This window comes from Barbus barbus (assembly GCF_936440315.1).
Source record: "Barbus barbus genome assembly, chromosome: 26".
Lineage (NCBI taxonomy): Eukaryota > Metazoa > Chordata > Actinopteri > Cypriniformes > Cyprinidae > Barbus > Barbus barbus.
In genome coordinates, this window is record NC_136754.1 from 14,529,682 (window position 1) to 14,549,314 (window position 19,633).

The following is a 19,633-nucleotide window of genomic DNA, read 5'->3' on the forward strand; positions in this document are numbered from 1 at the left end:
TAGGTTCCCCTATTCTCCTATTATGTCGTCATACTTTTGAAATTAATATCTTTTCTTGCAAGTGTATGTACAATGGGCTTCAAAGTAATCAATTCAAAAATGTTTAGAAACATAAGAGTCAGTACAGTTGTGAATGCTTTCCTAAGGGGGGAAACAGTGTTCCACAGCATTTGCTGTAAGATTAAGCATTTGGGATTAGTTATCAGACTTGCTGGCCAGCTGGTCCCCAGCCTGACCAGCTGAAACGTGCCCAAAATCCTTCTAAAACCATCAAAACAGACCATCTTAACTAACTTGGCCAGGCTGGGAGTCCAACTAGCACCTTAGGCTGGTTTAAGCTGTTTTTTTCAGCAGAGATAAATCAGTGCAGTTAATTACCAGGAGCAACAGACTAATGTCTAACGTCTTTTACTGACCTTGAATATGTATGTGGACAATAAAGAAGAAAAGTTCAGATAGTCACATCAAGAATGAACAGCTCTCATCTTACTTTAAAGCCAAGTGCTTTGAGGCCAAGAATTTCTCACAGTATCAAACACCCAACCATCTGGGACATAATGAGAAGTGAACTCACCGATGGGTGACATCTCTGGGACGCTAGCTGAGTATGGGCCCTCCAGGAACCTTGGCTCATTGTCATTGATGTCCTGGACTTTGATAATAAACTCCGACTCAGGCTCTAAGGGTCTGCCTGTGAACACGTCCACAGCCTGCGCTCTCAGTGTGTAATAAGGCTTCTCTTCTCGGTCCAGGCTCCTTAAGGCATGGATGTCTCCAGTGCTTGGCTCGATCGTGAAAATAGAGCCAACTCCTTCACCTGAGAGTGTGTACTTCACCATACTATCTCCCTTATCCAGGTCAGAGTGAAGCTAAAATGTGAAAAGCGACAATGAGAAATCTCACCGGGAGCTGGTGAGTAAATACTCATTACTGTAATTTACCTGTAAACATATGCAGATACATGCAAATCAACAAACAAAAACCAGACACATTTGTGTTAGAAGACATAATCATTTATAAAACACAAATCTACCATATCCAATGGGACTATGACAATTTATTATAATCCATTTACTAAATCAAATTTGGCCTATCCAAACCAATCCTACAGTACTTCAGTCTCTGATCATGTGACTACATGCTGGCTAACGGAGTGGGTGGCATATTATTACCCATACAGTTTGAGGATGTCCAAAGAGGATTGATGTGGATAACTCTGTTATATATTTTCTGTTAGTGGCTCAACAACATTGCTTTATTTACAGTACAGATATCCTTCAGCTGAAAATTTGATGGCTTTACTGGAGTTTTTTTTTCCAGAAAAGATAAAAAAAAACTGCTAAATAAAAGATTACAAAACATAAGATTACAGAGTGTTGCAGGAAACTGTTATCTTTTCAACTCAGAGGAAGCGTAAGGAAACAGCAAATTCTTCAGCTGGGGTGAAACTGAGTTTGACCGGAAAGGAAGGATTAAGTTTGAAGATCTAGAATTAATACTCTAAAAGGAAAAATAAATCACTGATGTAATGTGAAAGGATGCACAATGTTCAATGAAAGGATGCACAAAGATGCACAAGGAGGAGAAACTCTGTCCTGCTAAATCCTGTCGCTCTGCCAAGTAGCTAATACAAATAATGCATTAGATAGGGTACAACAGACCATCAAATGATTCACTTAACAGATAGCAGATAGAGCTCATTTGTGTTGAGTTAGTTATTTATATCACCAAACTTTTATGAATGCCAATAAGGCCAGTAAATTAAAAATACTCTATCCCAAATTGGTGACCTCCAGTGGACGTATAGCAGTGCATGGTCTCACAGAATGTGTTTAAAAGTAAGGAGGATGCTTAGTGTTGACAGTAAAATACCAAGAAAAAGGCAAGGCTCTCAAGAAGAGTTATTTTCTACTGTAAAGGTCATACTTGGAAAGTAAATGTGACAGTTGGGTAATATATCCTTACTGCAAAGGGCAAACATGAAGTGTAACTTGCTTCACATGGAAAAATTAAGCCAAAAATAAAACTTGCAGAAATGTTTGATAAAGTACATTGGAAACTTTGTCAGTATTTTCTTTAATGTAAGAAATTGTTAGACTGTTAGAAATTAAAATGTTTTTTTTTTTTTTTAAATCACAATTTGCATTTCAGAGGACACTTTTTTTCTACTCGGGTCTAATTGTTGGTGTATCTCCAATAGTAATTATTTATTAGTAAAATAACTGTAATAACTCTGAAAAACGTTCGAATTAGAATCCAATTAAAGGCTTTCTTGTGACAACCACTGAAACATTATAAATTTGACCTCAACTTTCAATAGGCTGTTCAGATGGCTACTGAGAAAGAGACGCTGCGTCGGAAACGCTTTGGGAACGCTCCTGTGTTCCCACGCTCTGAAACGTGTGTAATCAGTCCAACAGAATGGCGAAACGTCACGGAGACCAGAGACGTAGAGACCAGAGAGCTTAAAAGCGCATCCGGAACAAGCAACGTCAGCTTCTGTGAAGTTGAAGCAAGTCGCTCACAGGGATGCAGGAAGTATGGCATGCGACGCAGTGTCTTGTTCCCTCGGGGAACCATGGTTATAGGGCTGAAATATTCCTAGAGTAGCCCGAATACAAAAAAATCATGCCTTGGCAACGCGCGAGCCACTCTATTCTACATTGCATAAAACTTTCTTCCCTCAAGAAGAAACGCCAGCGGGAGCAGAGCTAAACAAGGTAATGCATTTTCACTGGTACACTTAGGGTTAATATGAAAGAACACAGATAGCCCCCTCAAGAGCTGACTGTGCATGCTCTGCTCCAAAACAAACCACACATAAATCGCGTGCATCCCCACCCCTTATTATAGCGAGGGCAGGGATAAACGAGAGATCTAAAATGTAGTAAGCTTTCATATGCAAAAGATTGAGATGGCGAGTACTCAATCTCATCCACAATGCTAACAACACCAACCTCTTCGGAAAAAAGATACCTGCAGCACAGAGCTCTCACTCAAACGGGGAAGAGACCGAGAACCCAGTCGCCGCTGTGTCTCGGCAACAGCGGGACAGGAACCTCAAAGACTGCAAACGCGGACACACTCCTCGAAGTGTTGCCGGCGGGAGCGGAGCGTTCACATTTGCGGGAGCATGCACAATCAGCTCCCTCGAGAGCTGACTGCGTGCTCCGCTCCGCTCCCAAACAAACAACACAACAACCGCGTGTATTCACACCCGTAAAGTTAGCGCGGGCTGGGAGAACACATGGTCTAAAGTACTGTCTGTAGCTCGCCATGAGAGATGATTGAGTCTGATAGACAAACAACAGTAAATAAGACTGACACATTTCACACAGAGCGCTTGCTGAAAACACTGAAGTTGACGTTGCTTGTTCCGGATGTGCTTTTAAGCTCTCTGGTCTTTACGTCACCCCGTCCGTGACGTTTTGCCATTCCGTTGGACTGATTACACACGTTTCAGAGAGTGGGAACACAGGGGCGTTCCCAAAGCGTTTACGACGCAGCTCGAGTTCCCGAAGGGGAAATGACTGTTTAACTGGGGAAGTCGTGGCCTAATGGTTAGAGAGTCGGACTCGTAATCCAAAGGTTGTGGGTTCGAGTCCCCGGCCGGCAGGGATTGTAGGTGGGGGGAGTGAATGTACAGCGCTCTCTCCACCCTCAATACCACGACTGAGGTGCCCTTGAGCAAGGCACCGAACCCCCAATTGCTCCCCGGGCGCCGCAGCATGGCTGCCCACTGCTCCGGGTGTGTGTTCACGGTGTGTGTGTGTGTGTGTGTGTTTCACTACTCACTGCTGTGTGTGTGCACTTGGATGGGTTAAACGCAGAGCACCAATTTCGAGTATGGGTCACCATACTTGACAATACGTCACGACTTAACTGAGTACCCGACATTCTCAAACTTCAAATATTGTTGCCGTTGATGGATAGTCATATTGACATTTTTTAAAAACCCATTCTTTTTTACTCTCAATTCAGTTACAAAGATAACTGAGTTGAGAGTAATGTGCAATGTACATTGTAAGCACAAAACACACAATGAAATAACTACTTCTTTCCCCCTTCCAGGGTTTTTCTTGCTTGCTCTAAAGTTTTCCTGTCATGTAACTTTTATGTAACATTTCATGTGTGATGCCACTTTAATTGTGGCAGCAGCTCACTGCATGATGGAATGTGTTATAATTTCCCATGATGCCACCTCTGATCACAGTCTCCCTAACTAATCTTTACAGATATGGCAGGTGTGAAGCCACAACTGCAAAGTTTAAAGTGTTATGATCTAATGAAAATACATTGGGACCTACTATCTTAAGTATACAATGTGTCAGAAAATATCTAATACTACTAAATTAACTGCACAACTATTTTATATATATTTTTTTCCGCAGCACTACAATTTTATGGTGATCTAATTTTGCTTTACAGTCAAATAAGCTGAGACAATCAAATATGATCTCTTGTAGACTTTAATTTTAATAGATTGTTTCATTCAGACAGTTTATGTAAATTAATTCATGCCATTACTTACATTTAATGCATTATTTACATGCATATTCACAGATGTATGTTAGGCAGAATTATATGTCCTTTTTTAAAGAAAATAGTAATTAGTCAAAAGCTGCTGCTCATCACAACATGTTGATTAGAACGTTTATGTATCTGCTAAAGTATGCTCTCACTCTAATTGACATTCGCATTGTTTTGTGCCAGATAAATGGAGTTGTAAATGCAAAATAAATTATATTAGCTACAGCTGGCTGAACATATTGAATTCCAGATGAACTGCAATATTTTAATTACCTTGATTCTTAAAATCAAAATATCACACATCGCTTTTCGGCAGTGGCGGAATATAAAAAAAAAAAAAAACTTAATTTGAGGTCCAAATTGCATGTGATGAGATCCAAAGGTCTTTTCTTTTAAACTGTTCTTGTACACATACAATATAACCACTGTAGTCTGACAAATGGACAAATTATTTATTTAGGCTACATATGTTATTATAAATTCCATGGTAGTTTATAATTTAATACTTTAAATTTTAGATTTTAATAAAACAATATATAAATTTAACCTGCATATTTCAGGCCATCTTTTAGAATCTGGAAATTTTCAAAGAGACCCATATTTATATTATTCTGTTGAACCAGTTCAATATTAGTTTGTTTGAGATAGTAACTTTTAGCTACAAACTAAAAAAGTAGCTTCTCCAATACGGCAGTGTCATGGTAGTTCATAGTTAATGAATTATATGGACCTACAATAAGAACATTATAAAATTATATGGACCTACAATAAGAACATTATAAAATAACAGTGATAAAGTGTCAACAACTGTTAATAATTACTCTTTAAATAGCAGCTTGCTCATTTAATGCTAACATGAGCATCATCCGTTCATGAGTAGCCTGTAAGCAATATTCTTCCAGTGACCTGAGTTAAAGGAGGTCATAGCCAACAAACTCTATTTATAGTGACAGGCTAACATATTTGTTTGCAATTAAAGCTTTATTTGCTCTTTCTACTGCTGTTCTTGGGGTTATATAAATCAGAGGTAACAGGCAACAGTGTCATTTCACTGATCTTGAGTGAAAAAGAGTGAGTTGTTATTCAGTTACAGCAAAAGTAGAAGTGGCATGTGGTTGAGAACACACCTGTGTCAAGCCCCTGTCTTCCAATGTACATCCACACAGACAGCACTCAGTTAGGCTACACTGATTGCACAGGCATTGACTGCAGACTATTCAATTTAGCCCTGATCCCATTTAAGCTGAAGGTGCTCAATCCCAACCTCCTTTGTAGAGGAACTTGATATTGAATTTTCAGCCTGGGATACAATATGGAGCCCCTTTAACCTTCTCCCTTTGCTGTGAATACTAATTGAATGGCTTCAGATTATAACATCCACATTTTTAGGTTTGACATGTAACGGTTTTGGTGGACCATAACATGTCCCACTAATAGAAAGATGATGGTGTGAATCCAAGTCCATTGATGTCAGATTGTCATTTTGTTTGGTTGGTGCAAAATCAGAATTCTGAAGTCAAACTAATGAAGTGAACCGCTTTAAAATCACATGAATAGTTTGCAGTTAATAAAAATGCATATACGTCCTAATTCACATATGCTGAAAATGTTTTATTTGCATGCTCTCATTCGCTACACTTTAATCAATTTATCTGCTGCTTTGAATAAATGACCTCCGGAGAGCATCTTGCATTATTCGCTGCTCTTGCAAATCTGCTGCAATCAACGTCTATACATTTAGCATACATCTGATTGTACAAATGATATGTACACTCCAAACAATGCTGAGTTAAATACAACCCAGTGCTGGGTAAATATTGGACAGAACACATGCTGGATTGTTTTCAACAAACAGTTGGGTTAAATGTTTAACCCAACCTTCTGGGCAGTAACCCAACCTCTGGGTCTAAATAACCCAATCGCATATTTAATTTAACCCTGCGTTTTTAGAGTGTATGGGTGTATGTATGTATGTTTGAATATGCACATTTGTCTACCAAGTCCAATGCACTGCAACAAAAAATTATTCAATATTATGTTTTTATCTTGTTATGTAACCGCGTCTTGCAGTCTCCATTGCAACATCTGGTTGCTCAACTCATGAACCATGTTATGTGGAACATAGAATATTTAGTTTAAAGCAACTCAAAGCTTGTCATGAACAAAGAAGGGAAGATGAAAGAATAACTACAAGCTCTAGTTCAAGCCTTTGAACACACAGTTTTATTCCCAATACCTTTGACCCTAAACAATAGAACAGAATCAATATCATCTTACCTTTCCAACATACTGTGGATCAGATCCCATGTATTCCTCCAAAACAAAGAACTGATTCCACACCCATCCTCTCTTGACTCTGTGAACTCCCATCATGCTGTGTTTCCTATGTGCCATCATGTTCCTGTGCTGCTCCTTTCCCATCCTGCTCTGGGATGAAGAGTGGACGGGCGAAACAAAGCTTTTGTCTAAGAGGCACCAGAGAAACAGCAGCAGACAGTTCCCCATGAGCATTGGAACAACCTTTAGGTGCAAAGATGGATACAGGTGACTTTTATGGTGACGGCAAAGGAGCGATGAATCCAATATGAAGAACTCCGCAATGCCTCGGCGGAATGTAACAACTAATATCCATGGAGTTCCTGGGGCGCTTGAAATTGTAGTGAACCACCTGCAGGAGAAAAGAAGTAACGGCACTTTAAATCAATGAGATTATGAGGATTTGCAGAGGTGTCTGGGTATCATGTTGGCATACAATAAAAGCAGAAGACAACATCACTGTCTGTTGTTTTCATCTTTGCAGTGTAAATCTTTGTCTGTTCAGCTATAACGTAATCTCACTTGAAGGGCTTTACAAATGCTTAGCAAATTGGCTCACTCAAGTTCGTTTAGCACATTTAGCACTGGGAGGTTTGAGAAACAAGCATGTAAAAAAGACTGCAAGTACGAGGGAGTTTGGCAAGAGTTGAACAACTGTTGGCAGACCTCCAGGAAAGTGGTGGATGTGCAATTCTGTGCTCATTTTCAGTGCATTAGTCTTGAAAATGAGGTGGTCCCACTTGAATAGGAGGGTTGTTTTTGACCTGGCAACACAGATGGTATGTCACAGGAAGCTAAAGCCGGTCCAGATGCTTAGGGTCACAAATCAGACAACTTTCCTCTTAATCACCCTCTAAATAGAGAGAACATGTATAATTATGTACTATCCATCACTGTTGTACCAAGTATTATGAAAATTAAGGTGGTATATCAAAGGCTTTAAAATTTCAGCAGATGGAAATATTTGATGTTAATTAATATAAATGTATGAATGGAGGTAAATAATGAGGCTATGTTAGGTAAAAACTTCTTAAAACAATACAGGTTCTAAAGTTACTGGGTGAATGTGTTTGAATCAGGGAATCGATAACAGGGTGGTGTACAAGTAATGGAGCTTATTTGTTACTCAAATACACAATAAAAAATATTCTCAAATCAGAAATAAGCTACATGAGACCCATGTGAGAAAAAAACAAAAAATCACTGGGGTATTCATTGAGTATACAATGTACATGTTATATAGGGGCTATTGGAAATGATACAGCACTTCCACCACCATATGCTTATAAATAAAGTCTTTACTGACACTTTCTGCAGCTTACACCATTAGGCCAACAGGCAAAGACAAATAAACCTCTTTACTGGTCAATTAGTTGCTCTAGACTCATTCAAAAACACTAATTTGTTCATGAATGAAACAACTGTTAAATGAGACATTCAATCATTCTCTCAAAAAACATGGATTCATTTAAGAATTAAACAAGCGACTTGGAATAGCTTACATATTACTGTTATGGCCTACCATTTCTGGAATATTTTGTTAAGCCTAAAATATAAATACTATATAATGTGCTAGTATGCTATTCCGAACACAGCAACTGTCTTAATGCAATCATTAAACCACTTTTTTTCAAAAAAGCAAATTCGTTCAGGGCCAAATGTCATTAATATTAGTATGAGTGAGTCTTTGAATCATTTTCTCATTTGATTCATTCAAAACACTGATTCATTTAGAATGCCACTGCTGTGTTGCTCGGAGCAATCGTTAGTTCTGCTGTGGCAATATTGTTTCTAAAATCTAATTTTCTCTAAATTAACTTCTTGTTTATTCAACATTTGTATAAAAGCAATATTACCCAGATGGGGAATCATCCTCTGGCATTATCATGAGTGTACATATGTTAAATAATATCTAGTTGAATCATATGTATAATATAAGTCATATTTTCATTAAATAAATAAATTAGACTTTCCTTTATATTAGTAAGGCAATATTTAAACTGTACGGATAATGATTAGCTTGCCAAATCCAGATCAGCAGGCCACAGTAAAAAAAACAAAAAAAAAACATGACTTTTAAAAGAAGCACACTGCAGTGATTTCTGAGCACTGGCAAGGGAGGGACGAGATAAAACAATATTTTCCTATATTCTCACAGGACTTATTTCCTCCCGCCCTCTCCAACCCTTAAGTCATACCCGTTACAGTACATACTGTGCACCAACTTAATATATTGGTTTAACATTTCTACAACATGCACAAATCTGACAGTATGGGAGATTAAATATGTTTTATTTAGAAGTGATTTTATGCTGCAACATGCAAAAAAAACATCCATGTAGATAAAAAGGGCAGGACAACAAACAGTATGAGCTTGTGCAACATCAATTGCCAGACAGACCACCAAGCAGAGCAAATGATTGCAATACGAATCCCTGGAGACCTCTTATGCGCCGTAGTAGTGAGATGTCTTATGGTTGGCAGGACATTGTGTCTCTGCAGCAATATTATTATTCCCCATTGAGAAACCTCAGCAATTGTCTCAACACTTAACAAGCTCAAAGACCTCAGGTGCAGTGCACCCAGAAAGAGCACTTTCGGTGTCTGTCCAAAGGTCATCATACATTAAAACTATGCCCTCATTATTTTGCACTTTTCTTTTTTTGCTTGTTGACTATGAAAGTTTACTGCCAGTCTGTGGTAAATGAATTAACTGGTGTATTCAGGCTGACGTGATGTAAGGTGATGTGAGTGAACTTTACTCTCTGGGTCTGTTGCTGAATAAACATGCTTATAGCATGCATCACCCAGCAGATTCATTGAAATTACGCTGTCATATCATATTAGAAAGAGAGGGCTGTTAAGCAGAGGCTGAGGACTCACAACCACACTAGAGAGGTACAACCAAATGATGTCTCAGAGGAAGAAATCACACACATCTATATCACCATTGAAAGTGGTAAATGATATGAAATGATACTCTTAAATATTCTTTCACTACTGTTTTACAAGCCTGACGGCAGTGTGCCTGGGTTATTCAGAGCAGAGAATGATATGCAAATGAAGGAAATCATATAATTAAATCTTAAAACTTCATTCAACAATGTAAAGTTGAGAGTTCCCCTGTGATTAAAAGCTATTCCAATTACCAATCATGTTAGCTCCGTAAAGCTCATCCAATTGAAAGCATATAAAGTTTAGACACATGGATTAGAGCAGTATAGAGAGAGGATCGCCTGTGTTAGCATTTGGTCTTAAGCATTGGATGAGTGTAGGCAACATGACTACACTCTAAGTGACTCATTTTGGAGGTTAGAATACGCCAGTAGATGGCGACAAGTGAATGTTATGAGTGAATCAGCCAACTGCACGAAACAGTTTTTTCTTTCTTTTTTTTTTTTGTTGCCGAATTCACACTGCACGATTTTCAAAGTCGTCAGATAACTGTTGTTTTCTCACTTCATGACGATCTGGGGGTAGCATTAAGTTGCTGCTGTATTCACATTGCACGATGGATCGGCGACATGAGGTTAAGTCCAGCTCACTCTTTGCAATTTTGGCCACAATTTGGTCGCCTGAGACAAATTTTGAAAATCTTAAAAAATTCCTAAACTCCTAGGTTAAAATCTGTATTCTTTTTGGTTTGACATGTTCACTGACAGCCGTTGCGATCAAATTTACGTCCGTCAAAATTCTGGCAGTGTCAGAATTTTTGACACACAGACTTGCAGTGTGACTTCTCCTATGATGAACGTCAAACTGTCTTTGTTTTTCAAGACAAACCATGATCTGAATTAATGCTAGAGATTTCTTCTAATCGCCATAAACTCTGGCGCTCCCATCCTCCGCCCATGGAATTCATATGATATGTTGCCTTTTGTTGCCTGTTTTCATGTGGGTGTGTAGTGCTGCTTACACTATTCTTCTTAAATACGCCGGTATTGCCGCCATTCATATACTTTTCATGATAGCCATAATTTTTGATAATGTAAAACTCTGGACAAGTTGTCTTGCACACACCCATTTTTAATGCATCTTTACTGTCATAAAGTCTGACATTAATGACAAGTGAGATCCCACAGTGTCACGATGCCAGTCTTTCGTCTGGGACAGCCGGAAATCGTGCAGTGTGTCTCGGGCTTAAAGCCAGGCGCACACCACGATTTTTAATAGTCCTTTACGACTGTTGCTTGTCAGACTGTACAAACATGATGACCATGTCACACTGTGGGACCTCACTTGTCATTAATGTCAGACTTTGATGAATCAATCAGTATATGAAGTGAAGTGACATACTGCCAAGTATGGTGACCCATACTCAGAATTCGTGCTCTGCATTTAACCCATCCAACGTGCACACACACAGCAGTGAACACACACACACCGTGAACACACACCCGGAGCAGTGGGCAGCCATTTATGCTGCGGCACCCGGGGAGCAGTTGGGGGTTCGGTGCCTTGCTCAAGGGCACCTCAGTCGTGGTATTGAGGGTGGAGAGAGCGCTGGACATTCACTCCCCCCACCTACAATCCCTGCCGGCCCGAGACTCGAACCCGCAACCTTTGGATTACGAGTCCGACTCTCTAACCATTAGGCCACGACTTCCCAATGTAGGCCTACTGAATTATTCACTGAACTTGGTCTTCATTTGGAACAATTTTTGTTAAGGAAATACAATGGAACAAGGATCTGGCAGTTCTAGACATATAAGTGACAAGTTCTTGTTTATTTAACTGTTGTAAAAACAGAATCTCAACACAGACTCATTTTGTAATTTCTTATTTACAAGACATCAGGAGGATACTTTCTCTGTAAATGGTAAACTAACGTGTGTATGTCAGAGAGGATATTGGTATTTTTTCACTTCAAAGCACTACGTTACACAAGAATAATAGACATTAGTCAGAGTAGACAGCATATTGCATTTGACACAAGCGGAAATAAGGTTTTGAGGGATAGATAAGAGTCAATATATTCTACTGCTATGAATTGACTGTTCAGCAGGAGAAACACGTAAAATGTGTATTTCTGAAAGTTTCCAGTGAGCGAGAAACACAAAACATAGGTTGTAAACAATAGATAAGAGGTCAACTGAACAGTATATCCAATCCATCAAATTAAATATCTAATGTCATAAATATCTAACGTATCCTGGTCTGTTGGGGTAGCCCCTCAGAGAAAACATTCAAATCCCTTTTTCATTTGTGCTCAACAAGAGGGCATGGCAGAAACAACACGGTTAGCCCAGACCTAGAAGTGCATTTCACAGGGCAAAGTCTTTTGATTCTCAGGGCATTTTGAAAATAGATGCGTGAGTGTGCATGTAAGTTGTGTATCTTGTGACTTTTGAGCACATGGGTTTCTGAACTCTGTGTTCTTTTGCTAATATTACTGTATGTATGTCTGCCCTCTTATGCTCTGCTCTCTTTCTTGCATGAATGATTGTCATGTTCAGAGGATGCATTAACAGTTTACCCATCTTAGGATGAGAAAAGTGATTCCTGTGATGGCAAATCTGAATTTTCAGCAGCCATTATTCCATTCTTCAGCACTGATTTGATGCTCAAGAAACATTTTATTGATATCAATGTCGACAACTAGTTTTTGCTGCTTCACATATTTGTGGAAATTATAATACACACCATTCAAATTATGAGAATTATTTCTGAATGATCATGTGACAGTGAAGGCTGGAGAAATGACTGCTGACAAGTCAGCTTTGCCATCATACAAATAATTTACATTGTAAAATATATTGAAATAGAAAACTGTTAGTTTAGACCAGTGCTTCTCAAAGTCCGGACTCCGGTCCGGATCCGGACCCGGAGGGAATTCAATCCGGACCCGCTTCTATTTCATATTTCAAGAACACTAATTATATTTCCTACTTCGATAAACGCACGTTAAACTTGTAAATCATTTGTTTATTTATTCTTATTTTTTTATGTCTTTTTGGAGAAGGTCCGAAATTGCAGGCGAGATATTGAAACTTTTCCTTCATGACATTTGTTGTCATCATGACATCCAGTGAGCCTATGACGTTTGACTAATCGGGCGACATTTCACCGCTAATATTTTTATTTTTTTGTTTTGTTTTGCTATCACTTATATTATGGCAATTTGTCTTATAGCAGTGCCCAGTGTATACATTTATTTGTGGCGGCTTGTCACAATATCAAAACTGACCGCTACAAATAGATTTTACAAAAGGCTTATACTTCGTTGAATAAACTGAGCACTGCGCGTTTCAAAAATAAAATGCTGCGCGGGTGTTTTTATATGACTGTATCTTTTAAAAGAACCGTCCGTTTTCTTCAGAAAAGCTTTGATGCCAATTATCATTTGGTCTTTCCTGTAATGGCTGATAAAGTAGCGCTTATTTGATTACAGTCGTTACCGGGGAAACAGCTATATATCACGCTCCAACAGCGCCTCCTGCTGGCAGAGAATCAACTTGCATTTGCTAGTCTGCGGGAAACACTGGTGTCTGTCAGCAAACATAAACAAAAAAGCATGCTTCAGAACTGTTTTGAGAAGGTGCTTGTGCCCTGCAATAACCATTTACGCAAACTCTCTTTTGATATAAAAGGAAAAAAGAGAAAATCGGCCCAAAAAATCAGCATCATATATCGGCCATAGGCTGCCCTGATTTCTAAATATCAGCATTGGCCAGAGAAAAAACATTCTACTGCTGACACTTAAATGAATTGTTTTGCCACTTTTGCACTTGTTATTAAAGTATTTTGAATGGAAAGGGAACCTTTTTTTTTTTTAAAAGAGTGTTTATTTGTTATATGTTATGTATGTTTATTAAAAACACGTTTTGTAATAACCAATTGTTCCGGACCTTTGACACTGATGAAAATTCAGATTTGGACCTTTGAATGTAGACTTTGAGAACCCCTGGTTTAGACTGTAATACATTTTCACAATGTTACTATTTTTTTTTGGAATTTTGTATTTTTGCAGCTTTGGTGAGCCTAAAAGACTTCTTTCAAAAACATAACTTTTTGACTGGTGTATATATTAAACATAAAAACAGTTTTATGAATGTCAAACATGGCATTTTATAAGCATGATTAATTAATGAATGGGCTTATAATATAATTTATTACAAACTGGAGTCTTGGCCAAACATCTGCTCATCTCACTCCGTTGTGAGCCTTCACTGATATTTAAACCCTTATAAACTGCTTAATTGTGCCTGTCATCCATTCATAATGACCATCCTATTTTACGAAAGCATGTTACATTTGAGAAATCTTACTGTGGCCCATAAAAATGCTTCTTACTGCTCTTTATTTTTTCTCTGTGATATCCTGTGCTGCCCAAAACATGCTTTCCTCCCCAAGGCTGAATGATTTTCAGCACCCACACTCGCAAATGTTTTCATTTAACTGAGCTTCTAGCTGCTGCAGTGCTTGGATCCTCTTTTTTTTTCTGTGATTCTATACAGTATGTTTGTTGTTGTTGTATTTTGTTTTTGCAGTAGATGAAAGTCTTGTTTCCTTCTTCTCTGTGTCACTACAAACAAATATGTGTAGGCCTATATGTTGTTCTTTTGAATCTTAATCTTGAAAAGGAATTTGCATAGAATTAATAACTTCAAAGCTATTTACACATAATATGGCTTTTATACAGCTACAATACATGTGGTGTATAGATACATACAAACTATATTTAATTTTGAATTATTTTTTATTTTTGAAATGACTGTAAAAATTAAAGGGATAGTTCAGCCAAAAATGAAAATTCTGTCATTAATTACTCACCCTCATGTCGTTCCAAACCTGTAAGACCTTTGTTCATCTTCGAAACACAAATAAAAATATTTTTGATGAATTCCGAGAGCTCTCAGACCCTTCATAAACAGCAAGGATCCTTACACGATCAAGGCTCAGAAACGTAGCAAGGACATCGTTGGTGGTTCAACCATAATTTTACGAAGCTACGAGAATACTTTTTGTGCGCAAAGAAAACAAAAAAAAAAGACTTTATTCAACAATTTGTCTCCTCCGCATCACCCTATAGTGCCATTTTGGAGAATATCACATATGTATATAACGTATGCAACATATGTACGTGGATACGTTTTTTTAAGTTCAGATCAAAAGGTAAACAATGTATCCGGAGGAGACAAATTGTCAAATAAAGTTGTTATTTTTGTTTTCTTTGCTCATAAAGTATTTTCATAGCTTCGTAAAATTACTGTTTACCCACTGATGTCACATGGATTATTTTAACGATGCCCTTACTACGTTTCTGAGCATTGATCATATTAAGATCCTTGCTGTCTATGGGAGGGTCAGAGAGATCTCAGAATTCATCAAAAATATCTTAATTTGTGTTGCGAAGATGAATGAAGGTCTAACAGATTTGGAACGACATGAGCGTGAGTAATTAATGACAGCATTTTCATTTTTGGGTGAACTATCCCTTTAACATGCATTTCTGGATGTCTAAGTATTTTGGTTTTCTCCTCTTTTGCTGTAATGACAGCATAATTTGAGCTGCATGATCCCCGCAAGTTTGCGTCAAACCTGATGATCATGTTCTGTAGCATGATTTGAGATGATCCAAAGAGCTTCAATGGAGCTTTAACATCTGTAACGTCTGTCCAAAGAGTTCACTAGATCACTATCACACATTTGATTAGTGATCTAGAAATATTGCAGAATCTTTATTATTCTTTTTGAGTCATAAACTTTTAATTTTCACATTCTGCTTTAAATTTAAATTCTGATTTGTAATCCCTGGTTTTTGATGGTCACCACATTTGGTGGTAGTCACCGTTGTCTACTTGTGTGGTTAAGTGAATTGCAATTAAAAGTACAATATATTACAGTATGAAAATTTGGTGTTTGCTTGTTGTTTCACCAGATCAATATCTGGCACATTCAGGACTGTGTGTGTGTGTGTGTTTAAATACATTGCTTGTTCTGATAACCTGGTTCTGATTCAGGTTGATCTGAGCAATAATTCCCTCATGGTTTTGGAAGACCAGACGTTCATGGCCCTTTTAAAGCTATTTGTTCCATATACACCTTGTACCATGTCATGATGATTTCTTATTCTGTTGTTTGGAACAGTAGAGTGATTTATCACACCTTGAGTTTCATGGCCAATATCGAATTTCGACCAACATTCAGCAATAGAGGAATGGTACAGTTGGTACTTAGTTAAAGGGATAGTTCAACCCCCAGCATATTTCCAAATATCTTTTTCCCCCCAGCATTCTGATAGCTTTTGTCTCAGCCAGTATTTAGCCACCACATTAATGTAGGCTGTGGTAAATGAAGAGATGTGTTTAATTGTGCTGTTGTCCTCTGAGTCTTAGATCCAATGAAACACAGTGTCTAATCTCATATTCACAGAGTTATTGGCCCTTCCAGACGAAGCCCAAGAGAACAACCTAGACTCTGATGTACTAGCATTTGAAGGTCTGAACACACATGGCTGATGTTAAGTCCTCGAACAATGGCTTTCCATGCGGACTATTATCAGCAGAGGTGAGATGATGAAAGCTATGCCGTTGGGAAATAGAGAACAAATGTTATTGTGTGTTAATTTGGTGGTGAATGAATATTGAAGGGATTCCTTTGTCAAATGCAAATGTGTACATTACACTGTATTTAATATGCAAACAATGGGATAATTACACAAACATGCAAGAATACAAAAAAAAAAAAGGCATAAAACCAGTCTAGTCTGTCATAGAGAACCTATTCATACATAGAATCATCCATCATTGTTATATACAGTGGCATGAGGCAACTCGGATACACTGATGCTTGGGTAGGACATTGTCATTCTAATTGTAGTTTACAGGAAATGACTGAAGATTTCAGCCAAACTTAGTTTATTCAAGGGGTCTGTCCGCAGAGTCTTTCTCCCCTCTGGCATGTGCATTGTCATTATTTGTTTAGTGAACTTCATTGTTTGATACCTGAAACAAGGTTCTGTACTGACAGTATGACAGGAAAATGTGCGTTTGTCTGCCATTTTTATTCCAAATTCACTTTCCATGCCCGTCGCCCTGAAGATAAAATGCCTGATGTTAAAATTCATGAAGAACATCTTTGAACCATACGCAATCTGTGCAAAATCTTAAAGGCATAGTTCAGCCCAAAATTAAAAATCTTTTACTCTTCCTCATTTCACTCCAAACCTGTGTGATTATTATTATTGTTTTGGCTTTGATTGTATGAACAAAAAAGCACTGAAACATTTTTCAAAATATCTTATTTTTTTGTTCTACAGAAGAAAGAAAGTCATACAGGTTTGGAATGGCAATAGGTGAGTAAATTCATTTTTTGGTAAACTCTCCCTCTACATATTTACAGTAAGCCTCATATTCACTTGAATACTGGAAGAATTCATTTCTTATTCATTACAGCACTCACTTAGGATAAATATTTTACCCTTAACCAGTGCATCAGCAAGAACTGACCCCGGCATCTGCTTAACAGCCGCAAACTGCCCCTCACATGCTTCAGTTAGATCTTAAAACCACGCTCACACATTACGCATGTCTACATAAGCACTTGTTTTTTAAGGATGTGTCTCATTCCAGAGTGCTTGACTCACATTTCATTACTTATGTAAGAAACAACCTCTGAATAATGATCGCACACAAACTGCGGAAGCTCTCCATCAGCAATTCAGTTTTTTTTTTCCCCTTCACATTTAATGTGGAAGAAATTCTCTTTGTGGTCACTTTAAAACAGGTTGTTTATACAAAAATGAGCTCATACCTTCAAAACGTCCCACAAAGTCTCTTGAGGATTAAAGCGGCGTAATCCAGACCTCCAGTCGCTATTGCAATAAACTCTTCGATCTCACACACACGCTCTCTTTCTGGTCTTCTCCTCAATCACTCTCTGTAATGCGCTCACCCACTCTCGCTCTCTCTTTGGCTCTCTTTAACTTGCCCTCTCTCTCTCTAACACACTGTCTCTCCCTCTCTCATCTGAGCATTGTGCAGAGCTCTGTGAAAACAGAATGAGGGGGAGAGCAAAGCGCTTGCTGAATTCAGTATTCACCCCTGCAGTGTCAAGGGGACAGAGAAGTGAGAGAGAGAGAGAGAGAGACTGGCTGTTGTAATGCTCATATGCGCTCAGGACTGATGCTCTTGGTACTGGGTGCCTGTGGGTGTCAGAGGCTGCTCGTCTGCCATTACTTCTCTCCTAGAGATTGGATCTCATCCCCCTTTAAATTGCTGGATTAATGCGGGTCCCACCAGTGCTAAACATAGTCGGCGTAGTCAGCTTTGCTGTGTTACCCTCGGGGGATATAAAGATTTTCAACGAACGAGCTGAATAATTTTTTGTCACATTCAGTTGTTTTCACCTTGGTTGTGAACGGAGTGTATTCTCAAAATCTTCTTGCTAATTCACTTTTCCAACTGTCTATGTATCTTTTTTTTTTTTTTTGATGAAAACGTACTGTGTGTTAATCAATTAGTAACTTTTGATGTGTGAATCCCTGGATGTGGTTTGACCCAGTTAAAGTGACTTTTGAAGTATCTTTATGGGTGGGGGAGAGGTTTTGCACTTTAGTTTTTTTTTTTTTTTTTTTTTTTTGTGGTGCATACATGCATTTTGGATTTGAAAGATCTCTTATAGATTACCCCCGGTTTCACAGACAAGGTTTAAGCCTAATCCTAGACTAAAATGTAAGTCAACTGAAAGAAACTTACACTGACTGATCTTAAAATATATCAGTGCCTTTGTTTTGTCTCAAGATGCACACCAGTAATGTTTTTTTCTAAGTATATTTATAAAAGTTACTTAAATATCCTAATTGAATTATGGCCTAATCCTGGTTTAGTCTAAACCCTGTCTGTGAAACCGGGCCTACATGTGTTATACTTATCCGCAAGGCTATATCTGTCATTCACAATGTTTTGCAGATCTCTTGCCAGTCAAATGTTTGTTTATTAAATATAGGGCATATTACAGTACTAATATTCAGTGTTGGGGGTAACGCATTACCAGTAATGAAGGAAAGGAAATATCTGTTACTTTTTTCCAATAAGTAACACCAGTTACTTTGTCTCCTATGTCTTGACTGACAGCTTTCGTGTTGCCATGTTGAGAGAAATCGGGAGTAAGTGCAGAGGTGTGGTGTGTGCCATGTGGACATGGTGTTACTGTAGTTCTAGATTAAATAGGAACATGTATTTACTCATCTCACTTGCACAAAAAAAAGATTCAGTATTCTTCAAAATGAATAAAAACTTAATGAATAAATTCATATTTAAAAAGTTATTAAAGAACTCTGATGAAAAGTACTTGTATGTTTAGATATTTTAATTCTTTTTTTAAATAATAATATCAATACCGTATACATATTTAAATTTCATCTGTGATTTTCCTTCAATAACACAGATTCTGTCTGGAAACTGTCCAGCACATTGAGCAGCACATTCAGTGGAGAACAGCCTTGCAGCAGTTTCCAAATTCACAAGCTAATGTCCATCTGAAGCATCTCACATTATGGAATTACATTTTTTTTTTTTTTTTTTTTTAAGAAACACCCAAGAATGTGGTCCAAGAATCTCACAGAACTCAATCACAGGCACATTCAGCTTGAGCAAGGAAACATAAAACGAAGAGCTTGAGGTAAACACAGATTAATGTTCAGTGTGTAAACAGCAAAATGGGCTTTAAAGCCATCTATGCTTAATGGAGTAAAAGTGTGCTGACTCTGGGCAGTTTAGATCAAGATGCACCACAATCAAACAGCACACACAACCACTAAATATCTCTACCTACAACCTAGTAA

At 38.1% G+C, this 19,633-nt stretch overlaps 1 protein-coding gene across 1 annotated transcript in view; it reads right to left on the bottom strand.

Moving 5' to 3' along the window:
• The window catches only part of LOC306846276 (cadherin-12-like), a 48,561-nt gene extending 30,793 nt beyond the window's left edge, over nucleotides 1-17,768 (bottom strand). The window contains exons 1-3 of the mRNA XM_079379532.1: nucleotides 17,602-17,768; nucleotides 6,808-7,198; nucleotides 575-869 (exon numbers count right to left, since the gene is read on the bottom strand). Coding sequence (XP_079235658.1) covers nucleotides 575-869; nucleotides 6,808-7,041 — 529 coding nt within the window. The 5' untranslated portion in view covers nucleotides 7,042-7,198; nucleotides 17,602-17,768. The remainder of the gene's footprint in view (nucleotides 1-574; nucleotides 870-6,807; nucleotides 7,199-17,601) is intronic.
• Between the last annotated feature and the right edge of the window lie 1,865 nt (nucleotides 17,769-19,633).